At 43.9% G+C, this 18,095-nt stretch overlaps 1 protein-coding gene across 2 annotated transcripts in view; it reads right to left on the bottom strand.

Annotated features, from left to right (window-relative positions):
• Positions 1 to 1,496: 1,496 nt before the first annotated feature.
• ssh2a (slingshot protein phosphatase 2a) overlaps positions 1,497 to 18,095 on the bottom strand; it is a 29,700-nt gene continuing 13,101 nt past the window's right edge. For both annotated transcript variants that reach the window (XM_023408158.2, XM_023408157.2), the window contains 13 exons: positions 12,877 to 12,989; positions 12,166 to 12,230; positions 11,465 to 11,586; positions 11,047 to 11,112; positions 10,807 to 10,872; positions 9,952 to 10,146; positions 7,117 to 7,210; positions 6,762 to 6,890; positions 6,504 to 6,550; positions 5,814 to 5,960; positions 5,512 to 5,712; positions 4,476 to 5,418; positions 1,497 to 3,800 (listed from right to left, as the gene is read on the bottom strand). In XM_023408158.2, coding sequence (XP_023263926.1) covers positions 2,106 to 3,800; positions 4,476 to 5,418; positions 5,512 to 5,712; positions 5,814 to 5,960; positions 6,504 to 6,550; positions 6,762 to 6,890; positions 7,117 to 7,210; positions 9,952 to 10,146; positions 10,807 to 10,872; positions 11,047 to 11,112; positions 11,465 to 11,586; positions 12,166 to 12,230; positions 12,877 to 12,989 — 3,883 coding nt within the window. In that variant the 3' untranslated portion in view covers positions 1,497 to 2,105. The remainder of the gene's footprint in view (positions 3,801 to 4,475; positions 5,419 to 5,511; positions 5,713 to 5,813; positions 5,961 to 6,503; positions 6,551 to 6,761; positions 6,891 to 7,116; positions 7,211 to 9,951; positions 10,147 to 10,806; positions 10,873 to 11,046; positions 11,113 to 11,464; positions 11,587 to 12,165; positions 12,231 to 12,876; positions 12,990 to 18,095) is intronic.

The raw sequence follows: 18,095 nt of genomic DNA, 5'->3' as shown, positions 1-18,095 counted from the left end.
CCCCCCCCACACACACACACACACACACACACCCCCACCAAGCCTCCACCCACTGCCCCACCCTGAGTGCTAGCTGCAGCTCTCTACTCCAAGTTAGTTTTCTGGTCCTCTCCAGTGAAGGACAGCGACAAAAGCAATTAATTTCTCACAAGATATGGAAAGCTGCAGCGTCAGTCAGCAGCAGAGAGAGCTGGTCTGTTTTTAGCAGCTTCCACCTCCATCATCCTCCCTGTGACATGGATTCCCAGCGCCTCAGCCAGATCCAAGGGGGTTTTTGCCTGTAGTTATTTTAGGCGTGACAGGAAGGAAAAGGACAGCTTAGAGACTCTAAACCTTCTAAGAAATACCACTCAGTGCACCCAGGCTGCCTTTATGGTGGGTGAGACAGAATAGGAAAAATGAAATAATTTTCTATGTGAATCAGCAGTGTGCAGCCACAACAGCTTCCCTTGCTCTGACTCGACATCATGAATAACATCAGGACGGTGGAAGCAATGGGGTGCAAGTGTGTGTGAAGGGAATTTGTAAAGAGTCACAGACATAAAAACACGGTGTGTGTGTTTGTGTTTGTCAGAGAGAGAGAGAGGGAGAAGCTGAGAGCATCAGTATGCAAAGAGGACGGATGCCAATCTCAGTCATCACACCCAGGGAGACAAACACTCACTCTAACCCTCTCTCTTCTGCTCCACTGATTTTATTCCTCACTGTTTCAACTAGTTGTTCATGACAGTTCAATTTGGGGCATATGCTGTAAAAAAAACAAACAAAAAAAACCCTTCTTTAAGCCGTCTGCTGTGTCTACTGAAGTGGATTTAATTGGTGAAATCATCAGGGAATCTTTGCTTTGCTCTTGATTCACTACAATAACCTGGTCTTCATTTTTTTTTACACTCAAAACACAGAATATTAGAAAATATGAGGCTTATGAGTTTGATGTCTTTTTTTAATGGCCTGTTTTTTTTTTTAGTCTGGTCAAATTCTTTAATGTCATTCTTTCCAGGTCAGTGCTGCTGTGTGATTTGTGTGTGTGTGTGTCTCACAGGAGGGGCCCGGGTGGCCTACATCTCCGTGTTTAATTACCCACATGAAACAGTAGGTAAAATGTCAGCCTGAAATAAACTGCACTGAGATTGTATCCCTGAGGAGACTTGTTCAAAGACACAGTTACTTGTAGTTAAACATGATAAGTAGAATATATTTCTATCAACTCTAAAGGTTGTAGGGTTGGTCTCCACCCATCTGACCACTGTGTAGTGAGTTTGGAGAACTCTTCAGTGTTTTCTTTCCAGGGTAAAACTCCTGTAACAACACATTTTAACTACATTTTAAACATTTTCCCACCTTCTCATGTGCATTAAGAGTTGTTTAAAACTGTAGTTCTCTGCCTGGCCAGCAGGTGACAGTAAAGTCAATGATACATTGGTTACATTTCAGCCTGTATCAGTCATCTCCTTGTGTGTGAGATGAAGCTGAACACAAGAATAATGTCACTACAGTCGAAACAAACTCACCGTATTTATTTACTGCTAAAGCACTGAATAAAAAAAAACAAAAACACATATCAGCTTTGTCCTGGTTCAATTAAAAATCTGAATAAAGACATGTCTGTCCACTTTGAAAACAAAAACTCATACAGAGACAAGTCTACTGAGATCAGTGCAAATTAATCCTCCCCGGGGTAAGAAACAGATTTCAAATAAAAAGAAAATCATCTAAACAGTAAAGTGCATGTTTTGAGAAAAAGCCCCTCTCACTGTTGCCTTAGAAACTCTGTCCGGGCAGCGAGGGTCACACACTGAAAACTAATGTCTCTAAAAAAAAAAAAAGGGACATAGTGGAGTGCGTACAGTATGCACCTGTTCAGTCTTAGTTCGGACATTCATATTTCATTATTGTACATACAAACCTGAACTCCAGTTGAAACAGCACATCCAGTGAGTCACATGCAAACATATGTTATGTCATTCAATTCTTACACACTGTACATACATGGGAGGTTGCACACGGCCTACAGTTTGCCTGCTACACATTCATACACATCATGCAGCCTCTCTCATACATGTGCACAGCTCCAGTTGTGTCCGTTCAAGTCCATTGCACTGAGGTTACATGGTATTGTATAGCACAGTGACGGCTCGCTGCTTTTTCTCAGCAGACGCTTTGCGTGAACGTCTCGACGAGTGTCCCCTCCCCTGCTGACGTGATGTAATGAGCGCGTGGTTCCCGCTTCCATCTGGCTCCTCCCTCTCACTTGTCTCTTCTTTTGAACAACAGTTAGGGGCGGAGAAGAGGCCGAGGGACTGTGACGAGGATGAGTCGTCACGGGGCAAACCTGTCTGTTCCGCACAAGTGTTTCGAGCCAACACTTTCTGCTTCTTCCAGGTGTCGTCTGGGTGAGACGGGGACATGTTGAAAGAGTCCTGGGAGTGTGCTGATGTCGTCCTGGTGTGTGGCCTAAGGTCCAAGTCGCTGAGGTCGTTGGCTGACAGCTCCAGACAGTCCAGTTTAGCCAAAGAGGCCGACCTCTTCATGAGAGAAGGGGGGGTGAGGCCTGCCTGGCGGATGCGAGCCTCGAGCTCCATGGCTCTGTGCCATCCTGTTGGTTCCAGGAAACTCTTCCCTTCTCGTCTCTTTCGAAGTCGCTGCCCTACTTCTAGCCCCGGAGGGGTCTGTTCAGAACTTGCCCCTTTACAAGGTCCTGGCTCTGTGTCCATAGCGTCTCTCAGCCCCTGAGGCTGCTCCAGTTCCTGTACTTCATTGTCCGCTGTCTTCAGGCTGATGCCCTCATGAAGGAAAGCCTGCAGCTCTCTCAGCGTTTGCTGAATCCTCTCCAGCTCCTGGCTGCCACGAGCCAGCCTGCTCTGGGCATCACATCCGGGGCCACAGCCCCCTGCCTGCCTGCCCTGGGAACTGGACTCCAGTCTCTCATCTGTGTCTGACTCCTGCACTGTCACCCCATCCACAGTCATTTGGTTTGAGCAGGCCTGGGGCAGGGTCTGACACTGCTGGTTTTGGCTGTGGAGCTGGCTCTGTCCTTGGGACTGGGCTGAGGTATTTAGAGATGATTCTACAAATTGACTAGTAGTGGCCAGTGATGATGTCACAGTATGGCTATCTATGGATGTGTGCACAGTGACAGGTATAGCACCAAAGACTTGGCTGATATTTGAGTTGAGGGAGGAGGAAGGGTCTGGGAGTGTGTCCGTGCCTGAGGAGTCGAGTCTTTGAAGCTCATGTTTTGACCCTGTATGCTTCTCTCTGTCTTTGGACTTAGCAGATACAGCCATGATCTCTCCCTGAGTGATCCTTTGTTCTGTGGAGTGATGAGGGGAGCGAAGTGGAGGATGTTCAGTGCTCGGGGAGCACAGGGACAGTCTGACAGGAGGGTGTTCAGTGCTGGGGGAATGCAGCGGGGATCGCTGAGACGCCACCATCTCCATTTCCTGCCTTAGCTTCTGCTCCAGCTGCTTGGTAGCCCGCCGCACCGAGCCCGCCGGCCAGTCGCACGGCAGCATGGAAGGAGACTGTGGGTGTGAAGGCGGAGTTAAAGAGCCGTGCGTAACTTCAGAAGACTCTGCCTCCTCCTGATGCTCTGGTCGGATGAGCTCAGGGCTGTGGGAGGATGGAGGGAACGACGAAGACGAGGTGGAGGACGGAGTAGGAGAAAGGCAAGACGCAGGGTGGCATATGGCTTCGATCTCAGTGACAATATGGCGGACTGATATTCCATTGTCATGGGGAGGGTGATGAGTTCGTTCAGGGCTGGCTTTGTCAACACTGTCTTCGGACTGCGGCGATGTCTGATAGACAGAGAGCAAAAGAGACATAAAGACTGTATTAGTCATAGGCTCATGCCATTTCTCTACTATGTGTGTTTGTGTGAAGCAGTAACAGTCTTCCTTTTATTATAGGTCATGATTTAGTATCTAATTATTAATTACTACTTATTAAACTACATTAAGTACTACTACTACTTAAGTTTTACTGTCTTGACTCTTCTCTCACCCTCCAGCAGGTGTCAGTATGATTTATGTGGATTCACTTAGGATCTGTTTTTTACTCATAGTCTGTTTGCTACCTTGTGGTCCTTTAGACAAAATTTGATCCAATCAGGTTCCACTTTCACTTCCAGTGTGATTAGTACTAGAAATAGGGATCTTTATGTAGCCTCACTGATACTCAAGGCCTATCAGCTGCTTACTGTCACAGACCACTGCGCTGGTAGAAATCGAACTTGGTGCTGGTCAACAACAACACCTGTCAGCTCCTTCACAATCAGCTCTTTAAGCAGCTGCAACACGACATTATGTTTTTTATTAACCAATTTTATAAACCAATCAATTATTTGAGAATTTAATCTAATCTACAGATTAGTTGATGATTCACATGTGTTTGTTGCAGCCTTACAATCAATCACGTGTTTTCATGAAAGTTATGATATCAAAGACAAAAAATGAAGAATCAGAAGTCTGTACCTGACTCTCATTCCCATGCTCCTCTTCCTCCTTAGCTTCCGTTTCTCTGTTCTCGTCATGGGACAGAGATGTCCTCTGTTGTGCCTGCTCTGAAAGTGTCCGAGTTCTGCCATCTTGGGCCAAGCCCAGAAACTTTTCTCTAGCGCTGAAGAAGTCGATGCTGTCTGTGCTGTGGTTTGAAGACCCATCGGCATCGCCGCGGCTGTCGAAGGCACTGCCTGTTTGTAACTCACTGGGGTTGTTGTTATTGTCACTGGGAGCGAGGGGAAGAAGCAGTTGGAGAGGGGTGGTGTTTGCAGGGCTGAGAGGGCTGTGTTTGTCACTTGGTAAATCAGACAATGATTGATCTAGTATGTCTGAGTCTGTGGATCCCGGGGTGAGGGGAGAGATTTCTTCTGAGCTGCTTCGCTCAGGCAAATTAAGAGACAGTTCTGCTGGTTTGTTTTTGGGCACTGAAATGGACAGATGTGTGGGAGGACCCCGGTGAGCGCGCTGGAGTTCAGGAGTAGGAGGTAGGATGTGGAGCGATGGTGGCGGGTGGGGTACAGCAACAGGCACAGTGACAGCCACGCTCGCTGAATTGTCCAGTCTTTCCTCTGGGACTACAGTGGCTGCTCGGGGTCTGGGGAGGGGAAGCAGGAGGGGGTCTGCACAATCTGATCTGACCTCCTCCTGAACCGGTGAGTCACACAAACCATTGGTGTGCGTGTGTGAGTCAGAGGTGTGTGTGTTGTTTGATTTGGCAGAGTCTTCAGGTTCAGCACCAAGCGCTTGCAGCACAGCCACACCCAGGAAGTGATGTAAGGAGGGGGAGGAGGCGGTGTTGTTGTTGTGAGAGTCGGAGTGTCCCAGAGAGTGTGAGGAAGCTTTGCACATTGACTCTGGGCGATCTGATAGGTCACTATCAGAGTGGGAGCGCCATAGCTTATTATGCCTTTGTTTGCTGTGGAGGAAAAGAAAAACAATAGTATGTTAGCTCCAAAATAAACCATAAAGAATGTGTTTACAGGACAGACGCTTCTATATGAAAGCTCACCTGGCCAGCAGAATTCCCTGATACTCCTCCAGCTGTTTCATGAAGGAAGGGTTTGGTTTGGTGACAGTCCGTCTCTCTTTCACATAGTCGAAGGCAGTGTCCAGGTCCCAGCCGTACTCCTTCATAGCATAGGCGATCACTGTGGAGGCGGAGCGGCTCACGCCCATCTTACAGTGAACCAGACACTTAGCACCAGCTTTCCTAACAGAGACAGAGGAGAGAGATTGTGTTGCATTACAAGGACTACATCGAGAACGCTGGGAGAACTGAAGCTGTGTGTTCGTGTGTGTGTTTTAGCCTACTTGGCTTTGGTGATGAACTTGAAGGTTTCGTTCCAGTACTCCAGCAGGTTGGTGGCTTCCTCATCGTACACTCTGATGTTGTGGTACTCAAACATCCCCGGGAAGAAGTTGTCTATTTCCCTGGTCACGTTCAGGATGTATCGCACTCTGCATGAGAGACAGGCAGAGGCAGGTTGACTTGCTGACCTTTTAATGTCAATAACTGTCAACAATAACTATCAGCAATTCATATTTCCATGCAGGTTATTCAGATGATGAATGATTGGTTAACACCACACAGGTCAAACATTGCTGTAAACTATAAACAAACATCAGGTTGGTTACTGTTGATGATGCAGATTTGAGACATTAGTAAAACAGACTTTGGAAAAAAAAGCCCCTGAAATGATGAAAGCTCCCAAAAAAGCAACCTGGTGGACCTAGTTTTAAGATTATTTTATCAAAAATCAATTTAGTTTATGCGTGGATAACCAAATCACTGACTACAGAGTGATGAAATCCAGTGCATGAACAACAATACTTTAATGCAGCTGTAATGGATTCTCTCATTTTAATTAGGAAACATATTTCATACACAAAATGTAATCTTTCCATTTAGTGATAGTGAGATTAGTGAGTGTGTGTTTGACTAAGTGTGGTTTGTAGGGTGAGTTAAGTAACACAGGAGTTCTGTAGTGACTGATTTCTTACCCACTGTTCTGCAGCTCCTCCAGGTTGGAGGCGTTCCATTCAGAGCCCTGGAGACAACACGGGTCCCGTCAGTATCAAGGTGTTCACAAGTTTATTCAATGCATAAGAAAACAGTGCAAGTTAAATGCCTATACTGTCATTTAACGTGGACTTTGACACAACCAACTGCAGGTTACTACGACTATTAATATCTTAATTTTGATGAATGCGGTTAGGGAAGTTCCAAGGTTACGAGATCACAGGGCTCCTGGTTCTTACCAGATAGACGTGTTCAAAGATCTCAGTGGGGCTGTCCATCTGTCCCAGGATGACTATCATCTCGTTGTCTATGAACTCCTTAAACTCCCTCAGGTTACAAACCATCTGCATCTCCAACTCTGTTCGAATCTGGGAAATGATGACAACAATTCAGGGAAGCACCATGACTGTTAATGATCACTCAGTGTAAAATCTGTTGCAAAAAGCTTTTCTGAGAAATTAAACCTGTTCTTGCAAGAGTGGAAAGTAAAAATTCTACAGCAAAAACAATGGTGAAAATTTGCACTTGAATATCAAAACAAATAGATTTATTTTAAACCTAAATGTAAATGTAAATCATCTATGTGCCTCTCACCTCCTTACAGGTGACGTTCTCCAGGTCCTTCTGCATCATGATCTCTCGGAGGCGCATCTTGATCAGTCTTTCCGTGCGCTCCCTCTCTGTGGGCCTGGACATACAGACACAAACACCTCTATCAAAAACACCTTTAACACATTTTCTCTTGGCCTAAATAAGCAATTTTGGACACAAAGAACCACCTTCACTGTCACAGTAACAGCCCTTGCCTTCTGTTCATTGATTCATTTTCACTTTAGTCTCAATGAGATTACTTGTTCCACAAGAGAATTGCCACTTTGTCTGATTCTCAGAAACTGGAGAGGGAATAGAAAATCTGAGAGCGTGGCCCATCGGCGATCCACAACAAAGTCCTCTTGTAGAATATGCCTGTTGTTGTGCCTGGCTCTGTTTCTAACCACTCTGCTGGGGGACGCATTTAGCCTTTGGACGTCACGCTGATGATACCAACAAGTGGCCTAATTACCTCTCAGGAGAGAAGAGCTCAGTTTGTCTACGAGCATCTCCTTCTTACGTAGTCTAATTTTCTCTCTTGTTTTGCTTTTAGATGATTCCTCAGTGTAATAATACACAGCAGTGTGGGTCAGCAGTTACAAAGAGGGGGCAGTGCGATAGCCACAGGTGTGTAGCTGCAGACTTAAAAGCATATATCTGTGTTAGATCACTGGAAAGAGTCTGCTTGTTTAGCTCACTGCTGAATATCTTACTGACCCCAAAAGACTGAGTCCACAGGGTTGAGAGAAAGAAAACCTTTTCACCCCTGCCAACAAACGCTGGTTAGTTACCGACATCCAGTGACACTTTCACCACACAACAAGTCTTGACTTGCCCAAAGACAGCCAGAGGGAGGGAGGGATGGCTGGTCAGAAAAATAAAGGAGAAAACAAAGCAGCACATGTGTGACGAGTGTATGACGACATGAAGAATGGCGCTAATGATTAACAGAGGTAGGGAAATTCTGCCACTCTGCTGAATCAGATAGGGAAGTAGTGTACGGGAATTCACACCGAGTCGAATAAATCATACTAACACGAAAACATGCCAACATCAAACCACTTCCTGCTATCTCAACCATCCATTCAATGGTTTACCAGGGAAACAAGCTGCCATGTCAACAAACATCAGCTGGTCATGCAGCTTTGGCAGTCAGCCTGTGCGGGAAGACAAACAGGGACTTTATGACCGACTGCGTGTGCGTGTGTGTGTGTGTGTGTGTGTGTGTGTGTATCAGAGCTCATAATGTGTGGGTGTTGATCTTGATGATAAGTGCATTAGATGGCAAACACACCTCCTGCAGAGAGGGAGTTGTGAAGTATTTCTGTTTCCAGGAAGACAGTAAATATGGGTGTTTCTTGATCGTCAAGTTTTAAGTGGAACTTGTTATTTTTTCCATCCATGAGCGTCAGGTGCATGCAGTAGCAAAACATCTCTTTCTTAGTCCTGCCTCCATCCTCTACCACCTCCTCTTTGCCTGCCACCTGCTTCTGTCCGTCCCTGTCTTGATCTACCCATTTGTCTGTCTGGATTCTCTTTTTTTAAAAACATAAATCAAGCTGCCGAAAGCCTCAGCTATTTTGGACACTGAAGGATCTCTGAGGTGTGTGTGTGTGTGTGTGTGTGTGTGTGTGTGAGCGAGCGAGAGAGAGAGAGAAAGAGAGAGAGAGAGAGAAAGAGAGAGAGAGAGAGAGAGACGTTCCAAATAGGTAGCGAGGCACGTGACTAAGCAGCAGGGAGGGGAATTTCCTTGGTATTAGTAAAGACATAAATCCGGCAGCATGTGTCATTCCCAAGTATTTTCTATGCTCCCATGTGGATATGTTGACAACATTGTGTATGTGTGAATGATCATGAGTCTCTGCACACAGTTCAGCCGTGCTGGCATGTTTGCTTTTGTTTTTGTTTGTGTCCCTCTCTGGTGCTTCTTGTTACTCGGAGGTCATAGACAGCATGTGACCCCGGTTCCAGAGTCCAGGGCTATAGAGATGAGGCAATACTGTGGGCACGTGAAGAGAGGTTAGGCAATGTTTTTGTGTAGATGTGACTGAAGACACCTCTTCTGATATTGCCTAAAATACAGCTACTATGAAACAGCTTTGGCTTTGAAAAATGTCCAGCTCCTTCCAGTTGTGCATTTCTGGGTACACATGTGTTTGTTCACATTTGCATACATGCTTTTCCTGTGCCCTACACCTCTCACACACTGCTGAAATGCATGTGCACGTGTCATGTACAAAGACTAACACCACTGCTGTCTGGTGAGCCTTCTTGGTTTATCACTTCAGTCCATCAGCTCAGATCACTTCAAGCTTTTGATACACCGTACATCTATGAAGACCTTCCTACATTTGTGCGTCCAAAATTCTTAACCTTCTTTGCTTTTACATCAGTTTTTGCTTAAAAAATTCTCTGGAAAAGGGAACTACAATGACTGCTGGCCAAAAACAACTTTTGGAATCGATTCAAACCATTTTGTGAATTTTCGTATTTTAGTTACTAAATACCAGTGGCCGTATTCATTTTAAATTATTTAGTTATGTATTTTAACCTCTGGGATGCAATGTTGTGTTTCTTGTGGGTATCCATTCAACACATCCTCTGATTTGAAAATGTTGAGCTGTCTATTCACTCCACAGGAATTTCACACCATACATCAATGGGGGCTACTCTGGCATACAAAATGAAAACTTGTGAAAATGACTCTATGTCTGGAATGCACCGCAAACCAGACAAAAATCCAGATATACCTATATCATATCATCTGTGAGAAATGTGGATTTGTGTAGTGTGTGTGTTTATATATTCATGTGATCACCCCTGTCCTCCTCTACTTACAGGTCTGTGAAAGGAACAGGTGAGTTTGCACGGTGCGACTCGACGTCCTGCATGGCGTTCCACTCATTGATACACAATTGGTTAGAGGAGATCCTGCTCTGGTAGTAGCTGATCCAGGTCAAGAACAGGCTGCCTGGGTAGTAATTATGGCAGCGAGCCACCTCACATGCTTTGTGGAGTGACTGGAGGGCAGACCTGAAGCAGACATGGAGAGGGAAAATGATGACACTTGAGAGGTTGTCTTAAGATTATCAAAAAAATACAAAAAGAGTGAAGTTTGGAGTAAACAGAAATGTGTTCTTTACATGAGGGAGAAATTACACAAGATGGAGAAAAAGATAACACATGATAGAAAGATAAGAGAGGAATGACTAATAACATATGAGAAATATAACAAGCAAGGTGAGCTGAATAATTTGTAAGAGAAACGAAGGAACAACAGATGGGAAGAGGAGAACGTAAAGATTACGGCGAGGAAGAGACATAATACAGAGATATTATAGATATAACTGCAGATAAATGGAGGTATCAGAGAATGCTGAAGGAAGAGGGAGTTCAGGAGAAGAGCAAAGTGACAAAAGAAGAGGAAAACAAGGAAATGAAGACAATGAGTACGGAAATGAAGAGGCAGCACCGGCATGTGGGACAGGGAGCGATAAAGATGAGACTGGAAAGCAGAAAGATAATGGGAAAACCAGGAGGAGAGAGAAGATAAGAAACAGTGACAAAAATAAAAGGCTGGAGGTCAAAGTCAAGGGGGACAGCATCGGATCGAGTCTTTTTAAGACTGCAACCTTAACCTTGATGCAACTTCACATAGCTGTCATTTGTTGGAAAAAATAAAAGGTTGCTCACCACATGGCCTGAACAGAAACTGGCTTGAAGACATGAACCCTGCTCACTGTCGACACACTAAAACCACTGTGGAGACAGAGAGGGAGAGAGATTAGGGATGGGATGTCCACTTATAGTTTATAGCCATCTGACAACACCAACAAAACAGCTAAATAAGACCAACATCTAAAAAAGAGATCAGAACAGTCAGTTGCCCCTGGGAGCAATAAGAGGAAGCAGGACGTAGGTGTGGTGTCTTACCCATCTCCATCCAAGTGGATCAGAGTGTCACTCCACAGAGGTAGAACCAGACCCACCGTACAGCAGCTGGCATGAAGATCAACATGTTAAACAACAGCACAAGAAAACAAGATACACTGGTTTGACATAATACAGGATGATATTCAAATGGCAAAACAGTAAAGGAAGAAGAAAGGAGTCAGACAGAGGCTTTCTTACTTTATTCTTCACTTTGAAAAACTTTCATTTTAGCTGCTGGCCACATCACCATTATGAAAGCTAAATATATTACAGTTAGAAGCTTAAAATTGAATTAAAAACATACTGCAAACAGATGTAACGTGCCAACTCTTCTAAGTTGCTGTCACAAGTCTGGGATTTAATGAGAGTTAATATAACACTAAAAGACAGAATAATGCACTGTTGCCGTGGCACTAACCTATCAGAGGAGACAAAGTCCATGCCAAGCACAATGCTCTCCTCCGTGTCCTGTCTACCATTGGTGGAGACCACTACCATGTAGCGGGTTACCTGAGGGTAGGCGCTCTCCAGACGCACAGCCTGGAAGAAAAGATAGAAAGAACAGATTAAGGAAGGAGAGGGGTGGAGAAATGCACAAACAGAGGAGAGGCAAACTGTGAAAACAGTTGTATAATGTCTTCTTTGGCTCTGGAGGCGCTAATCAGGGTTATCACAGATTTGTTTTTTTGGAGACTTCAAACTTTTAACACAAAGCTGGCATTACAGACTGGGGCTGTGAGGTTTGAAATATGTGGGTGTTTACTTGGAATGGAGGCTGTAATAAAACACACTACTGAGGTGCACTGCATGTCCAGTTTTTTTTAAGTTTGCTCCAGACTAGGGATTGATTTTGATCAATTTTTTCTCACAAATCTTCTGACTCACAGAAGTCCAATACTAAACTACTGGAATACTTCTTTATCAGAGATGATGCAGGGACCAGCAAGAACGCTTCCCAACCCCGACTTTTATTTTTAAATCCATTAAGTTTCTGTGCGTAACATTTGCTAACAAAGACGTGAAACCAGCCCCTCTGTTTGGAGTATAATCTCCCTGATAATAATGCCACTTTGCTCCTTTGCTACTGTGTGTGTCTGTGTGTCTGTGTTTGTTACTGACCAGTCGGATGGTGTCCTCCGGCCGCAGCACAGTGAACATGGTCTGAAGATGTTTCTGGAGGTCACCTGAACAGACAGGGTTTCAACATCCTCATTTAGTTTCAGTTTATTTTGTACAACAATCCCATTCTTTATAGTTAAAAAGTTGACATAACACCCAAGAAACTGTATCATTTCCCCTGTGGCAAGTTTCCAGTGCATTCACACTGGAGTCTCTTTCATTTAGGCCAATATCTGACCTGAACTCTGAATACATCAGAGAAAAGAAAGCCCTTGTTGTGAAACAAGCTGATACTGATGCTTTTTATAAAATCACCCCATTTCACAACACAAAGGTCTTCAAATGCTGCCTTTTCACAAGCAGCAACACGTGTTCTTGTATCTATGATTTTAATTTTGAATTTTTAGTATCCTAAAATGTTTGTGAGTTAATAAGAAAATAAATAAATAAAAATCCAACAAACAAGCTGTCCACCACACTGCGTGCAGCAGCAAACTGACTGATCAGCCTTGTTGTGAAACATTCTCAGTGCAGTTAACACCAGCTGTTACCCATGATGCTGTACAGGAATGTTCATTTGAAAACACTCTCTGCCATTTAATCTCAACCTCCTCCATGGAGTTCATCTCTGAGTCAAATAAGGAGGAAAGAAATGCAGGGAGATGATGCAGCTGTCATTTGTGTGTGCGTCCAGTGTGAACAAATCTTTACCTGTGTGCTTGTTCCTGCGCTGGCTGATACGAGGTGCAGAGTTAGGCGTGGGGCTGTTACCCCTGGGAAGGAACAGGGCTGCACCTTTTACTGTGAGGAAGCTCTCACTGATACTGGGAGGAAAGAGAAAAGAAACACAAAGACATGAATAGAAGCTTAAAACGCATAAGCATCTGTCAAGTTATCTAATCATATTTATTTCTTGTATGTAATTATACATATAATCTTCATTTGTAAACACTTCTGTGCACATGTTGACCCCAACTCCTCATAATATGCACAAGATGGGGACAAGGAACAGACGGGCGTTGTCATGGGCTTATGTCAGTGTCACAATGCTCCATTCAGCCGGACTCGAGTCTGCAGGCTCCCCAAATCAGAGCTGACAGACCGATGCAAGCAAAACAAGATCCAAGCCCCAATGTGAACTCAGAACACAATGTTCTCTGCTCCTCCACACAGCTGGATTACACACACACAGACTTACTCACACTAACAGCTGCTAGTAGGGAGGAATGGGAGAATTGGGAGGAGACCGGGGGTCCGAGAGGGAAGACAGAGCGAATCCCCTCCTCCACTATGTTGGAGCAAAGATAAGAGCTGGCCAGCACACAGCACTGCACACAAGAGCAGGTCGTATTAAACAGGGTTCTGTTCCTCTGGAACACATAATCTTATTAACTGTGACTGAGGTCAATGCATTGACTAGGAGGACACATTATAAACTGTGTTTCAACTGGATATCAAACAGTGAGCACCTCTGACTAAGTTTTTGTTTAGGTTCTCACAGTGGCACACTAACCAAAGTCATACAAGATACCGATAAAACTGGTTGGAAGACCTACTTCTGCAGCTGCTTATGACCGTGTCAAGTGACAGCCATGGGACCAGTAAACCATAACCTTAATGATGCAGTGGAAGAAGTCATCCACTTAGACAGCAGGCACTAGGGCAATGGTGCTGCAACATTTATTTACTGGATGCAGAGAGCACAAAAAGGAACTACTGCGAAAACAAAATCATGCATTTTAAAAGTTTGATCGAGTTTGAAGTAGCACTTGCAGACTAAGGGTGAATGCATCTTAGAAACAAAAACAGCACACTGGGTGTATAGGCTGTGCAGATTTTATACCCCGAGTTAAACTAAGAACAGAAACACATGCAGCCACAACCTTGACAACCAGCCAAACCCAGGTCTTAAAGCTGAGTCTTAGGATTTCTGCAGAAACCCCTTTTTTTTTAAATAGCATTTCCACTGTATTTTTATTTATCTGTTGACTTGAATATCTCCAGCTGTAGTTTTTTAACATTTAATATTTTACACAATAAGCCTAAATAAAGCTATTATGATTTTTTTTTTTTAAAGATCAAATATAGTAAATGTCAGTGAGGTGTGTGTGTGAAGTTATAACTCACAAAGATACACTGATCCAGGGAGGAGGCCAACCTGTTCTACTAAACTAGAATGAGGGCAGTTTCGTAGCCTCTGGGGCCAGAAACAAAGAAAGGGATCACTGAGATCAATCAAAGGGAGGTGATGACATCAAAGCCACATATATCTGTTGAAGTTACGCAAACAGCTGGTGGATATGCTTATTTTGATGGTAAACCACTGTGTTGAATAATCTAGCCCGCCCTTGGCAACAAGCTGCAGGTCTACACTCAATGAACCCAACTTCTGCAGTTCTTCAGTTTCACACTCGTGGCAAAAAAAAGGCCAGTGCCGACTGCCATTTAGGCTTCCTGTCATCCCCTTTTTCTCTGTAACTTCATCTCTCCATCCTTTCAGCCATCACACTGTCCTTCCTGAATTTTGCTGAGACCATGTATGTACAGGATCAGGAGACAAAGACAAGAGAGACAAGGGAGAAAAAAAAACAAAACCATAGCCTTGTGCTGAGTTTATTTCCCATAACCCACCCACTCATCCTTGACCCAGCTGTTTCCTCTCACTCTTGCCTCTCTCACTTCCTCTTTTCGGCATTTCTCAAAACTTTGGCTCTCGTCATAGTTTTAATTTCCGTCACTCTCCTCAATTCCTGCTGTATCACGTCCCACTGAGCTCTCTCTCTCACACACATGCACACGCACACACGTACTGTACTTGGCAATGACCATGTATAGCAGTGCTACTGTACAATGTCATCTGTAATATAACACTCGTAGTCATGCACGTGCATGCACGCAAGCGTGACCTTTTACACTTGCACACAGACACATTGAGAAAGTAGAATCTAAGCCTGGTAGTTGGAAAGGTGGAGGAGTATGAACGACTCTCCAGTACAGTTTCTAAAAATACGGTAATCCTTTAAAAGTTTAAGCTATTAACAGACCGTATTCAGAAGATATACTGTATATGGGGGCTTCTCCTTGACATGCCAGTGATAGCTCAATGCAGAGGTTTAACACTGAACGCCTGCATGTGGTCTGATTATTGATACTGGTTTTCAACCAGGTATGACAACCAAGTATTGTTAAGTAGACACAAAACATACCGTGTCCCTGACACACTAATACATACCACCACCACCCATTTATTCCACACTAGAGCTAGAACAATTAGTCAATTAATCAATTAATTGATCATCAGAAAATCCATCAGTATTTGCTTTTTTGCTCATTAATAATTATTTAATTATTTCTTGAGGCAAAAATGCCAAAAATTCACTGGTTCCAGTCTCTAAAACGTAAGGATTCCATGCTTTCCCTTCTCATTAATTATACTAAACTGAATGCACTAGGGATTTTGGAGAATTGGTTGAAAAAGACAAAATAATACATTAAAATAACCGTCGCTGACCAGCCCATTCCACACACAAACACCACATTTTCAGTCTGAGTGAACCCATTCTGCAAATTTCAGCATCAGTGAGACCCTGTCATGACATTTTCAAATTACGTAATGCAGCTGAACTGAATTCATTTAACTGATAAATTTGTAATTCTGGAATGCACCATGAGAGACTGATAACATTAACCAGTCTGATGGAATGTACACAGATTAGCTACATTATGTCAATGCTGACCTTAATGTTATGTTCTTACAAGAAAAGTTAATAAATTAAGAAAAAAATATCAAGACAACTGGAAAGGTGCCCGACCATGAGACGAACTAATCTAACTGCAAAAATATACACACACACTGAAGGATAAAATCAAGGAAGGGGGCAACAAGTTCAATTGAATTTGACTCCACATGGTATGTGAATGAGGGGTGGGCTGTGAAGGATGGGAGATAAAGAAAGAAGACCCAGTCAGAGTTTGCAGCAGTGAGTGGGGTGGGTCATCTTTTGGCATTCAGCCATCCCAGGCTTTGGGCTGAAGTGAAGCAGTAGGTACTTGTTAGGGCAACAGTCACAGACACAATCATCACTATGTAAGGACCACTCCACACAGTGGGCAGATAACTGGGTGACCCCCCCTCCTGCCCGTGCCCATATTAGTAACTCTAAAGAGGAGAGTGGGATAAATATAGGGCCTGGTTGCATGCAGGGCAGGCCTTGTGTGTTTGCACCCAAGACGGATACAGCCCATGGGAAAGACAGGGAGTTAGCACATTCTGCCCTTGCAGCTCGGAGGCACAGCTATGGAAAATGTGTCACAAGCTGAAGACACTGACGGATGTGCAAAGAGAAAAGTCACGTTCGTGAAGTGTCATGGTGGACCAATGGAGGCTTAACTCCAAAATGCAATGTCCTAATTCGAGTCTGGCTTGAGACCTTTGTCACACGTCGTCTCTCTCTTTGTATAACTCTGCTGTCAAACTGTCCAATAGAGGCAAAATTCCACAAAAAAAAGTTTAAGAACAGATTGTTGGGCAAAGCTGGAGACACAAGAAAAGAGCAGATGAGGGCAGCCAGAGCAGAAGAGGGTCAGGACGGATAAAGAGAAAGGGATACCAGGTCACACTAAAGATAGACTTTCATCAACTGGCACAGATGCCAGCTGACATACTGCCTAGACCCAGTGTTTTCTGTATGTGTGCGAGTGAGGACCACAAGTTTTGCTACAATCTTGTTCCAGTTTCCTTGGTAAACCAGCATGTAAGCCATGGTCGGAGCAACAGCCACCTTAGTGAACCAAACATACCTGACCCAGAATCAGCACTATTCTGAGACGGATTCAGATTACATTTTAACTAAAGGCAGAGATACAGAAATGAAGGAGCTCAGTAAAATACAAATTTAGCTCAGTTGGTAGGAACAGTGGCTGAATAAGGGGTTCCATTCCCACTTTTAAAGCTTGTGGTTAAAAAAAAAACAAAAAAAAACTGTACTTTATAACACAAGGAACTTTCAGGGCACATATCCATTTATAAACACTATCAGATGACTGGCAATAAATATGGTTTGCTGTGATACACTAGGTAGGTCTGATCTCATGTCATTCACTGAAGCTAATTAAACAAACGTAAACCAAGTTATTTGGTTGTTTGATTTTAGATGCATCATGTGCACACAGACACAGACACACAAGCATAAGGAATGACCTATATCCAGCTGCCCATTTCCCTGTTCAGCTGCTGAAGTCTCTCACACACACTCTCAAATCTAGAATTCACTTTGTCACGTTTCAGTCTTATCTGTTCTCTTTGGAAAACACATACGCAAGACAAACACACACACGGAGCGGAAGAGAGGGGTTTACTGGTATTTCTAAAATTGGTGGGATAACAATGGCGTTTTAGATGCCATTTAGCTACAGGTAATACTTAACTCCATCAACAGTCTAAAGGCTTGTAATTACTCATTCAAACCCTGGTTAAACATTAGAGTCCTGCTGACATTCTGGCGCATACAGACACTCTACACACTATAAACAATGCACACATACACACCAGGTCCCATAAATCAAAGGATACTATAATCCCCTGAGTTGTGATGAGCGCCCTGGTCCATCCTGAGCAATACAAAGGATGGTGATGAAAACAACCAACAAGCACCATGCAATGTGGCCAACACAACCAGGAAGTCAGAAGATTCCCACATCTGCTGTTATTTACTAGACACACATGTCTGCTAGTACACACTGTGTGTGTATTGCAGTAACATCTTACCATAAACCTTCCTTGTGCAAACTATTTCCTTAAAAAACTGGGTGCAGTCCTAATAAAGAGTAAGTGTTTACTCAATAACCTCACTGCACAATCACGTGTGAAACAGCTGAAAAACAATGCAACCAAGACACAGGCTGTCCTTGACTTTCCTGAAAACCCAGAC

Source organism: Seriola lalandi, unplaced genomic scaffold (assembly GCF_002814215.2).
Source record: "Seriola lalandi dorsalis isolate HSWRI2012SDOR001 ecotype SW California unplaced genomic scaffold, Sedor1 jcf7180002054355, whole genome shotgun sequence".
In the NCBI taxonomy this organism is placed as follows: Eukaryota; Metazoa; Chordata; class Actinopteri; order Carangiformes; family Carangidae; genus Seriola; species Seriola lalandi.
This window is presented reverse-complemented; position numbering and strand designations above follow the sequence as displayed.